The sequence below is a fragment of the Dysidea avara genome, chromosome 9 (assembly GCF_963678975.1).
Source record: "Dysidea avara chromosome 9, odDysAvar1.4, whole genome shotgun sequence".
Lineage (NCBI taxonomy): Eukaryota > Metazoa > Porifera > Demospongiae > Dictyoceratida > Dysideidae > Dysidea > Dysidea avara.
The window spans coordinates 9,899,730-9,912,900 of NC_089280.1; the positions used below are offsets into that span (position 1 = coordinate 9,899,730).

The 13,171-nt window shown below is 36.0% G+C and overlaps 1 protein-coding gene across 1 annotated transcript in view; it reads left to right on the forward strand.

Moving 5' to 3' along the window:
• The window catches only part of LOC136266056 (uncharacterized), a 76,528-nt gene extending 71,663 nt beyond the window's left edge, over positions 1-4,865 (forward strand). Inside the window, exons 15-16 of the mRNA XM_066061013.1 lie at positions 3,242-3,308; positions 4,614-4,865. Coding sequence (XP_065917085.1) covers positions 3,242-3,308; positions 4,614-4,703 — 157 coding nt within the window. The 3' untranslated portion in view covers positions 4,704-4,865. The remainder of the gene's footprint in view (positions 1-3,241; positions 3,309-4,613) is intronic.
• The last annotated feature ends 8,306 nt before the right edge of the window (positions 4,866-13,171 follow it).

The window sequence follows — 13,171 nt, forward strand, 5'->3', positions numbered from 1 at the left end:
GGTTAACGATCGAGATATGTATGCAACTGGCTGTAGGCCATCTTTGTTGGAGTAGCACAGCCCCCAGACCATAAGATGTTGCATCAGCTGAAACTACAGTAGGAGATCTTGGATTAAACAGAGCAAGCACTGGACTGGATGTGAACATTTGTCTTAGACGTCAAAAGCCTTCTGTTGCACTTCACCCCAAACCCAAAGACGGTCTTTGACAAGCAAGTCTCTCAAGGGTTTTGTCTTGTCAACCAAGCATGGTGTAAATTTGCTAAGATGATCAACCATGCCTAAAAATCTACGTAGTTCGGAAATATTCTTAGGAGTTGGCATTTTCTGAATTACAAAAAACCTTGGTTGGATCTGGTTTGATGCCAGTTCCATCAATTAACTGTCCTAAGAATGGAACTTGCTTTTGAGAGAATTGGCTTGTTCAGAGTCTTACCATGCAGCAGATTGCATGGTTTGTAACATGTTGAGTAAACTGTGATCATGCTCTTCTTGTGTTTTACCATATATCAGGACATCGTCCATGAGACATACAACACCATCCAGATCCTTTAGGATTTGTGCCATTTGATGTTGGAAATGTTCGGGGGCAGATGTGATGCCAAAAGGAAGCCAATGAAAACAATAGCAGCCAAAGGGTGTGATAAACGTTGTCAGAAGGGTCGACTCTGGTGCAAGTGGAATCTACCAAAAACCAGAATTAACATCCAGTTTTGAAAAAAACTGTGGCACCAGCCAACTGTGAGAGGATTTGTTCTACTGCCGGAAGTGGATACCTCTCTCTACAAACACTCTTGTTAAGTTGGGTTAGATCCACGCAGATTCGCACTTGACCATTAGGTTTTGGAACAACCACCATACCCAAGCACTGTTCTTGAACCGGAGCAATGACCGTGGAATTCTATGGGTACACTATTCAATTGGATTGTTACTGCCCATGGGTTTTGCTGTGGAGTTTCAGAAGTCACAGCACCAAGGAATCCATTCTCGTCATCACAGTTAATTGGTAGATAGGCACAATCCTGTGGAACTGGGTCGGTTGTGTGTATATCTCTCACACGTTGTGTTGAACTTTGACATACTGTTTGAAAGTGGCCTAATTTACCACACAGTCAGCAAGTAGCATTTCGTGCTGCACAGTATTTACGTACATGAGCAGGTGATTTACCACAGTAAGTACATGATCTAGTCATAGTGTTTGTCTGTTGTGGTGGGTCATCTACATTACATGTGTGTGGCGACTTACTGACAACTGCCTTTTTCGAATAGATCCAATTGGAATATCATCCATATTTCCACTTTGTTGCTCTTTTCTAAGTAGAGATTGTTGCTGTTTAATAGTTTCAGATTTGAGGACACGTTGAATGGCTGTTTCCAGAGTTAGTTTGTCATCAAGCTGTAGTTTCTCTGAAAGATTGGAGTCCCTGATGCCCACCACTATCTGATCTCTAATCATTTCGTCGTGTAGTTAACCAAAAGAACAGTGTTCAGCTAGCTCATATAGAGCGGTGATAAAGGAATCAACTGATTCACACTGTTCTTGTTTGCGTAGGTTGAATCGAGCCCGCTCAAAGATTGTGTTGTGCCGCTTAACAAAGTAACTGTCAAATTTCTCCTTAACAGTCTTGTATTTCTTAGAGTCTTCATCAGTGAGACGAAAGAATTGCAGGATGTCATCCGCTTTGTCGCCCATCGAATATTTCAAAGTGTTTACTTGCGATGCCTCCTCCTTTTTGTGAATCCCTGACACTAGTCAAAAGCAGTCAAATCAGCGTATCCATTTCTCCCACTCAGAAGGGTGGATGAAATTAAATGGCTCAGGTGCTACCACTTGGTAACTGGCCATGTGATAAGGCTGAAAACTGAGCAAATCACTTCAAATGGTGGCATACAACTTAAAAACGTCACAGGAATGGTTCATAGACTCCTGTCACCATGTAGTGTCACGTATAGAGTTCTATATAGATGAGTTTAAAACTAATTTAAAATCAAATACATACACCATGTACAGTCACATTGTTCTCACTCTCTAATTACACACATGCATCTCTCACATGCCTATTACATCATGTACTATAATTACACGCATTCATCTCACACATGGCCTATTACATAATTTACTATAATTACAAAATCACAATACATAAATCGTAATTGTGTTTATCACTACATATACAGCAATAGTTTTACCCTTAAAAACAAAGTGGAGAGTCAGTTATCCAAACTACTTGGTGGAAGTTGAAAAGCAATAGCTAAGATTACACTTAGCTACCATCAGTGGGTGTGGTCAAGGCTTTGCTATCTAGCTAAGTAAAAATAAGTGGGAATTAATGGTTAGAAACTGCTGTACAGCTGTAATTTCAAAATAAATAGCAGTAACAAAGCATGACAACACTGTATCACAGAACCGCTCATCCCTTAGACATGATCTACTCATACTTAACAAATCATGTAGTATTATTTAGTCAGTTATTTTTTATAGTTTGGTAGAGACAGGACCATGTTTATACATTTTATTGCTTCATAACAATCTTGCTAACAACACTGTATATAAAACACACCTATGCCTTGATGGTGTTATTTAGTTAATAGAGAGCTTACCATTAGTGCTTGATAGTATTGAAATTTGAATACATGGTATTAGAAACAGGAAAATATCACAGTATATCGGTATATAGTCAACTTGTTATAGTGACCATTACATCATTCGTGGGCCTATCATGAAGTGGTATGCATCCCAAAAACCATAGAATGTAGTTCAGTACAAGTAGGCAGGTGTTTGTAATGTGGCAACCTCAGTGTTTGTTTATGGTGTGGTTTGCTAAACCATTGACAAAATTCAATAATTAAACACCAAATACTGGTATTTTGGCATTTCAATATACTAGTTATCAAAGACCGTCACAGTATAATAACCAGTCATATTAACTTATCACGACAAATGGTATTACCGGTATATCGCCGAGCACTACTTACCATGTGAGGTATGGCCAATACAGCTCAATTTTGGTCCATGGTATACTCTGCCAGTAAACATATTTCTGTTAAAGCGTGCATCAATAGTACACACACACTATTAATCAAAAATGCTCCAATTTATTTACATGGCTGTTCTGATAATGTTTGGTTAATGTACGTTTGAATCTCTACTGTAATTTTTAAAACCCAGATGTCTTTAACTAGCTATTAAGACCATGAAGATTATGAAATAGTATCACTTGAAATTATTGGTATTGTTTAGGGGTGATTCAGCAGTCGATACTATATCACAAAGATGTGATATACAAGACCTCAATACTCGCTGTATGGTAGGTGTATTGATGCACAATTGTTGGACTTTAATGCAATTGACATTCATTCCATGTTCATAAATTTATGATATAAAATTTTGAGATATTATTGACAACCTTACAAAGTATATCAATGCCATTAATAGAAGGCATGTTACATTAGTTGCTGTATGCCCCTTGTGTATCCAAGTACTGAAGGGGATCATGAGTATACATGATAGTGTACCAAGGCATAGTCTTACTTTTCAATTGCATAATATATTGTTATACATATTTTATGTTGTGAATTCCACTACAGTGATCATTAAATCCCAAAGTTACTTCAAAATTCATTGACATGGTCACGTTCATGTTGTCAGAAATTTTGCACAATTTTCATGATTTTGATTCAAAGTTTGAACTATAACAAACTTAAGAACTTTACTATTCTCTTAGGAAACAGCTGATGATAATTGGAATGCAGTTAACAATCTTTTGAAACCAGATATATGTTTACCAAATTCCCTAAAGAAGATCATTGAGTAATACACTACAGTTTCACAAATTTAATCAGGTGTCAGAAAAAAAATTGAAGTACAAGTTGATGCCTTGGTGCACTCTAAATGATGCAGAGGGTTTGGTGATTAAAGTTCCTTCGCATAAGCTAACCATTAAGCACCAGTGTAAAGTTAGCCTAGAATAAATATACTTATTGATGTACAAACTTTGCATTCATTTGTGTCAGTGTATATAAAGTGTGTGTCCCTAACACAACAACACAAGGTTTATGTTTCTCTTTAAAAATTAGCTAGGAGCAGGAGCCTTCTTCCACAGTCTAATGTATGTCAGCATGGCCTAAATAATATATGTGACCGGATTTGCGAAAAGGTACCTTTTCCACACATTTTACAGGCGAGCAAACAAAGCAATGTAACTTTTGACTCCATATATTGATCGACTTGGTCTTAGTTTCAAAATGTAGCCAGATACTTTAGCTGCACTCATGGAACATTTCAGGAAATTTTACGCAATGACTAAAAAGTTACGAAGCTTCAAAGATCAAAAAATGGGTATAATTTTGTGTGTGAAAAAGGTACCTTTTCGCAAATCCGGTCACATATTGTAGCAATTCAAATTTTAAATGTAATAGTTTACATATCTGATAAATTATCCAACATCTTTTTCCAATAATTGTAGAGTAATCAGATTTTCATGCTTGGTGTGTGACATGGCCTTACGTGTATCAGTGGAAATACATAGCTACAACCAACCTCTGTGAATACACATTGTATATAATTTAACTACTTATTTGTCATTTTCATTGTGCTACTTGTTACATTACAGGCACTTGGTAGCGGTGGAGCTGATACAATGAAGGGACTTGGGCTATTCACTCTTCTGTTGTTTGGAGTACTAGCCATGTTCATGTACTGAGCTGTGCCCCAACTGAAAACTATATAGCTAGCTGCTAGTAGTACACATGTTTTAGGCTATCAAGTTTTTAGTATATAAGAAAGAACAGTTTTGTCTGACTAATGTTTTGATACTATTTTTTCTCTTTTATGCTGAATAGATGACATGCACATATAATATGTATGAATGTGAATATTTGAAGATAGTTTCACTTAGCTGTAGAAAGTGGTTTAAAATATATCAGTTGTGTATAATTTATAGCTAACCTTCAATGCTGTAGCACTTCTTCTGCCTTAAGAAAGTTTTAAAGAATCCATAAGCTCAACACCATAGTGCAGATCACTACGATTACATTTATCTTAATCTTTTGTGTTTAAAATTAATCTTAGGTTTTTAATAAAAATACTTGCACCCTGGCACAAAATAACAAGCATTTAACTTGGGATACTTTGTCACCCCAGCTCCTATGGGTGTTTTATCACTCGCATTACAGTTTTGTGTCATTTTGTAATCTTTTAGAGCCTCGTAATGTATGCAGAATACTTTGAAACCAAAAAATATATTGTCAGATGGAAGCAAGAGTTCATAATAATATAAAGGACCCTCCCTTTATTATTATGAACTCTTGATGGAAAGTGTTCACTGGTGCTTACTTTAAATTAAAGGGCATAGTTAGTTTGCTTGAGTTAACGATTTTCAGCTCCACAACAACTTTCTGATGATTGTGTCACCAACTCAAGAGTACAAAACCACTTCAAAATCACAATTCCATAATTGAACCCGGCTACAACTTCACCTTAGGTATTGTTGCATCATTGTGACACCTCCACTTTACTTGTTTACCTTCATATAAGTTGCTAGATTTTAATCTTTTTATTCACATACTTGACTTACTTGCCTTTGGGTATACACCATTGTATTGAAAAGTGTGCAGTAGACAATGCTCTTGCATGACTATCTATTTACGTAGCATATATCCATTTTTCCAAAATTTAAAAATCATGCTGGAATGCCTACAATGCCTATCCATTACAATAATTATACGTAATTACTGATATTTACTGTACATAGATTCAGTAGCTGCTTGGGAAGATGCATGTAGGAGGCTTCCAGAAAGTCAAGATATTAACTGCACATGCCAAAATACTCGACACTTTTAAGACCAGGTACAGTGACTATTTAATTACTAGGCAGGTAGCACAACTCATTTGCCTAGGATGTAAAATCAACAATAGTGCAGTGCATGTAATTACAATCAAAAGAGTATGCACTACAGACCACTACTAATTGTGAACAAGAAGTTGCAGTATATGTGACAGGGCCTGCGATAACAGGGTATGTAGGCACAAACTACACCTCGTCACTCTACAGGTCATATGGAACAGAATATTTGCATTCTGTAACTTACATCATAAAGCCAATTAAATGCTTACCGAGAGCTGAAATTTGCACTGTAATAGCATGATGGTATTAAAAGTTATGAGTGATGGAAGTTTGAAAAAGTATATAGGCAAAAATCATGTGCCCACATGCCCCATTTTTTGCACATGTGTGTGTTACATCAAAAAGTTAGCTACAGTACATATGTTACAGTTACTATAAAGGGTACAGTACTGTATGTATGTATGTTATAATTACTAATCATAAACAGTAAAATCAAGACACACGGTAGTGTGTCGTGCTGCCCAAGAAGCCGGCGCGCAACACCCGTGAGTATATTGACAGGAAGAAAACGAAATTTTCGCACCTCCGTAGCTCTGTGCTGCCTTGATTAAACAAGACGAGTTTTGCTGTGGACACTCCCTCCACCTTCAGCACTCCACATTCCAAATTTGAGCGAAATCGCTTCGAGCGTTCCCGAGATATGCGACAATTGCGACTTCAAAAATTGGCTTAGTTACTTCGTTTTTTCTTCTTATTTTTCTTCCTCTTTTCGCACACTTACAAAAACTGCTATAAAACGCGAACACCATATCCGATTGCCTTGAAATTTGGCACACTGAAGCGGGGTATAAAGGCGCAACTCTGTACCAACTTTGGCTAGGATACGATAAACAGGAAAAGAGTTATGATCGATTATTCACGAAAAATAACACCAATATGTTGTCACGCCTACAGGGTAAACCGCGTATGGGAAGAAGCTGAAAATCGGTGGGTGAATAGGTTAACTATTGAACCTCAAACCTTTTGTGGTTTGAAAGAAATCGAGCTAAAAACCAGGAAGATACAACGAAAAAAACAACAGTGTGTAACAATTACGCAATCGAGATTAGCTAATAAAAAACGATTACTTGCCATGCCTACCAGATAAACCGCTTGGGGTAATGCTTTGAAAATCGCTGTATAGATGGAGTAATCATCTTAGAAAAGCTCTTCAATGGTGTAGAAGAATCAGACTTAAAGCCACGGAGTTAACACGAAATCCAACTTGGTGTAGCAAGTGCGAGATCGAGATACTCTAATAGAGCAGTCATCCTAATAGAGCAGTCACCCTGAAGAGAATTCAAGAGATCAGCTAGAAACAGGTAACCTGTATAGAGATCAGCTACAAAAAATTCACCCTGTAGAGTGATCAGCTACAAACAATTCACCCTGTAGAGAGATCAGCTAGAAGAAGTTACCTTGTAGGGAGTTCATGCAACTATGGAAAGAGATAGTTCAGCTAGAAGAAATCACCTTGAGTAGAGTTCAGCTACAAAGAAACTACCATGTAGAGAGTTCAACTACAAACAAATCGCCCTGTAGAGAGATCAATAGAAGAAGTTACCTTGTAGATAGTTCAGCTACAAAGAAACCATCATGTAGAGAAATCAGCTGCAAAAAAAATCACCTGTAGAGAGTTCAATTACAAACAAATCTCCCTGTAGAGAGATCAGCTAGAAGAAATTATCTTGTAGAGAGTTCATCTACAAACAAATCACCCTGTAGAAAGATCAGCTAGAAGGAGTCACCTTGTAGAGAGTTCAGTTACAAAGAAACCATCATGTAGAGAGTTCAGCTGCAAACACTTCGGTTTTTGCCAACACCTGTACTGCAATCGATAAAGAGATTTGTTACTTAATAGATGGAATGATACTTGACAGCTTGTTCCTCTGAACATACTGACTCAGCCACTCAGTACCAGATGGCAAGATCAGCAAGTGATTGGATAGTACTTGAGTGGAAAGTGTATTAGCCACTTCATCCTGTTAGTCAAGACTAAGCTCCAGACAACTGAAAGGGCCTGTTTGTTCGAACAACTTCCGGCCAGGGTGAATAGAATGCAGACCATCGTACTGAGACAGGTTATACGTAGATCCGCTGAGCACCACTGCTACTATGATCAAAGGTAAGCTATGCACACTACTACGGGCCTATGTACTTCCAATTTTGATACAGTTTGTACTTTAATAAGCTGTACAGAAACTTAATAGCTAGCTATATAGTTTTTGGGTTGTTATGTGTGTGTTTCTTATTTTCTACAGCTAGCTATTACAACAAAAAAAACTGTATTTTAAAAATTGTTAATTTAAAATTGAAGTAGGGATCTATGCAATAAAAAGTAGTGAAACAAGAGATGAATGATGGTATTACAGCATAGCCCAGTGGAAAAGTCCTTACTTTGGCATTGAATGGCAAAGTAAGGACAAAGTAAGGACTTTTCCACTGAGCTATGCTGTAATACCATCATTCATCTCTTGTTTCACTACTTTTTATTGTATAGATCCCTACTTCAATTTTAAATTAACAATTTTTAAAATACTAGTGTGTATAGATGTTAGTGTGAATACAAAAAGGTTAAGGTTTTACTTTTAATTAACATATATACATACATAATAATTATATGATATGCTGTAGATGCAGCTTTACAGACATGTTTCTCACATACTAGTAGAAAAAATGGAGAAAACAGTGTGATGTATATATCTAAGTGCATCCTTCATGCATGCTTCTGTGATTGAAGTAATGTATTGGGCTGGATCTTGCAATAATAAAATTTTATGTATTAAATTCTGTAAAGTTCTGTAATGTCAGTGATATATATGTAGTAGTACCCAACTGCAAAATGTTAAAGAAGATGTAGCATTTAGACACTTTAGTTAAATAGTGATATCAAAAGTGGTAGTCAAGAAATGGCTTCAATGATGATCTTGCCAATTACAGTGTATGGTAATAATGGCTACATCTATGAAGGTAATCCTATTTATGGACTGGTAACAATATATAGGAGAGCATTATTTTTTTGAAGGACCAACACAGTTAAAGTACATGGAACTTGATTAAGTATATAGCATATCTATAATAGCAGGTAGTCTGGGTCACAGCCTTTTTAACTTTAGGGAAACTTAAATGCTTACTATATTAGTATGGTATTTTAACTGCATTCAAACCAACTATGAAGTTTGGAGCAGACTGAAAATAGTTGTACATATATCCAAAAGAAGTTAGTTTTAAAATGGTCTTTTGAAAGCACCAAACAATGGTAGCTATAGAGTTTCAATTGGTGTGGTAGAATGTTTGGCACAATGCTAAGGTAAGACAGCAGTGCACAGGTCAAGACTCAAGAGTAGGCTCACAAAATTATAGAAGAGATTTAATAAAATCAATTTAAGGGTTCTATTAGAGTAGTTGACTGTTCAAATAAAGCATTTCAACTTTCAGTTGGTTTGATTCAAAGATTACTGATGAAACATAACTATGACCACCAACTCTATAGTCATTCTCCTTGCTCTTCCCATCTTTCTGTACCTATACTTACAGTACATACAATTGTGACTCATAACTTTCACTAGATAGCATATAAAATTTTATGACAAAAACACATACATTCATTGCATAGTTTATTTAATTGATCACCTGATTGTCAGTTATGTATATACATTCAATATACATTGTGATTTAGTTTGCCATACATTGTTCCAATACTGAATCACATGATTTGTTTCTGTACATGCATCTGATAGTATGGTGTGATCCTATTAACAAATTACCATAGTGATAGATGCCCTATTGTATAGCAATAATGTGGTTGCTTATCAAGGGTTGATAGGTAACCATTTCTTAAGATAAACGTCACTTATGTATCATAGCAACAGTTGCTAGGCAATGGTTACTATGTGTGATTAGTTTTTTCAGTGCTTAGTAACAGTTACTATAGTTTTTGTATTAAGATAGCATGAAGGGTGGTCATGATGTGATTAGTAGGTAATCACACACATCAGATTTGTCTCTTGCACTTGGATTTGACTTGTATAATTTTGACTGTTATTCATACAAAAGCGTTCAAATGTGTGATTATTAACACTAGCCATGTTTGGATATGATATTTTTTTCTGTAGTTTAGTGAGTCTTAGTTACAATTTCCTTGTTCAGAGTAAACTGTTTTGCAAACCTGTGCCCATAAAATTAATATTGATGCACTTTTGTAATGCACTTTTTCCTCAACAACAAATATATCAGTATTTTGACAATATTAATTATAGCTGCATCATATGAAATCTCAATCATTTCCAGGTCTTCAAGTATCACTGCATTGAGTAGTCTATATCTGTGTTTATAAATAGGATCATTAACACACAAATCTATTCAGTGGTGTTGGACCTATATAGTAGGGCATGGGCCTTACCAAACAACTTTAGTGCCCAATATAGCTACCTGATCGATGACGGTACGAGGTCCAGTGTTTGTATGCCTTTAAGATTGAGACACTATCAAATACATACTAATAAAGTAATCATGGTGTTCAAAGGATTTGAAACCGAGGCAGTGTGGCTATCTATGTAACTATATTAATAATGTTGTGTTAATTATATTGGTAGGCAACCCCTCCCTTCAGCACTTTATCTTTAGTATTGCTCATTGTATTGTATAGTAGATAGTCACCTTAAACAGTATCCAACTACAGGTGTACTCTATTATATCCAAATAAGCATGCACTCTATCTTAATAAATAAACTAATGTCCATTTGGGACCACAAGGGGTACTTTGAGATAATACATAAGTCACTCTCTAGAGTTCCTATGGATACATATACTTGAAATTGACAAGGAGAAAACATCCTGACTGTCTGGGAGACGCCTAGCTGTAAGTGTTCGAGCGTTAATCGGATGGCTGCAGGTTCGAGGCTGCCCATGGATTTTTCTCCTTTCTCCACCTTTTCAAACACACTTACTGTATACCAACTTTAAACAGGCTGTAGGACCAGGTGTCCTACAGACTTTCAGCACTTGTGTTGTAAAGCCTTAATAAAAAAAGCTTTATAGCACAAGTGGACTTGGAGCACTGCACATTGTTTCAAAGCCAGAATTGAACAAGTGACTCTCCAGTTTTAAAGATTGAGCTCTAAGAGAGCAGTCATAAGTTTATTCAAATAACTCCAATGCAGCACAGCTGAGAGTGTTATATATTTAATTCTTAATTTGTTAGCATGTACGTACCAGAAATCCTATGTATTCTTTTATGGCGAATAAGTAATTATGTATGCCATTTTTCAGTGTACATAATACATTGAATCAATTATAATAATTAAAAATTATGACAGATACTCAGCAAGTGAGAAATATACCACTTTATTATTATAGTAGTTGGCTACTGGTAGTGTCTTATGGTGCAATATTTTGTTGTAACAAGCTGGGAATGAATTCTACTTATCCTGGAAAATCATGTAAGCACATTAGTGACTACAACAGAGTCAGTCATGGACAGTCCGGATACAATATTACAGGGTCAAAATGATGAACTATAAGAATATGTCTACTGTGACATGGAGTTGAGTCCCTTTTGCATAAGGATGCTGTCCTTTCTTAGGTAAAGTTGTCAGTATTAGTAGAGACTAAATAGAGATGAGGAGTCAGCAACAAGCTTAAAATCTTGTAGGTCGATTAAAATCTCAATTAAAATTTTTACTAAAATATCCTGAAATTTTTTTGAAATCTGAAATCAGATTTTCCAGAATCTATTGGATGCTTTTGGAAAGTACGTGTGGTTTTCGCTGAAACCTTTCCAAAAATCCTTGGAAATCTATGCACCAATTTTCAGAAATCTTGAAATCTTTGCTAATATCTGAAATCTTGTAGGCAATTTTTGGTGCTAATTGGTTGATTGTTGACCCCTCATAGATTTCAAAAGCTGTCTTTACTAGAGAGGTTAAATTACAGTGTCCTTTATAATTCAGAGAAACATTAAAGAGAGGCATTAGTTATAAATACCAGTGTTTTGGTCTGCATGCTAAAAGGACACACAAGTTATTTGCGATGTAGTATATAGCAAAAACATCACTGTGGATAATTTAGTGAAAACTGGGTTGGCCCTACTTCAGTGGGACAGGCACTTTAAACTAGCCTGCCTTGAGCTCCACAGTATGTTGATCTGGTTTTGTTGAACCGAAGTAAAAATTTTGGACTGTAGTAGTTCCAACACAAAAATATAAATGGAATAAATACCAGCAAAATAAATTTCAGACCTGTGGCCAGCAACTGACTTCCAAAAAAAATTACAAGTTTCGTCAGTTGCCTTCTTGTTTGTGCACACAGATCTCGTCAATCACTAACAATGTCATTGTGAACAAATACTGAACAAACCTTGTCTATGTATTATAGTTTCTTGCTAAGAGTCAACATTATTTTTGCACTTGTAAGTTATTCTATATAGGTGAATGCATAGCACCGTTGGAGTGAACCTTGTTTAATAGATAGCTATTCGATTTGGTCATTCTCCAATTGTTAGTCATGCAAAGAATATTAATCCTACATGTGTGGAACTAATCATGTGTAGGATTAATAATCACTTGTGGGAGATTGAAGTAATAAAAGGATGATTTATGCAGTATAAGGAAAAATTATTAAGAAGTTAAATGTCAGGTTTAGGCAACCTTCCTTATCTACTTTTTAATTTTTTATTTCTATGATCTCTTAAATTTCTTTATAGTGTATGTGTACTTCTTGTTTTACTTTTTTGCAACATTATGACTGTGCATACTGCACAAGAAAGAATAGCACCAGGCTTCTTATAAATAGCGAAGTGGCCATTATGCTTTATATTTTTGGCCAGAACAGCCCAAACATTCATGATCCCAGTACTATGTACTGTATGATAGAGACAAACTTGGCATGTATCAGCACACATGTACAGTGTGACACACACAACAGCTAGTGGTATAGCCTTATACACAGTGTTGGGAGTAACGCGCTACTTATGTAACGCGTTACGTAATATTATTACTTTTGTGGTAACAAAGTAATATAACGAAATACGCTATAAAAACAGGTAATATAACGCAAGCTACTTTACTTACAAATGTAACGCGTTACCTAAGTAATATAGTTACTGTAACGAGTCTAATATTACGTAATATTATTACTACAAGTAACGAAGTTACTAATCTCGTTAGTTATCCTCTGAGTAATGCCTAGCCACAGCGAAGTAACGAGGCCTACTGAATGAAGCTTATTCACCAGCTTCTTACTTATAACCAAAATTTGCATATTGTCCAACAGCGAAATCATGTCAC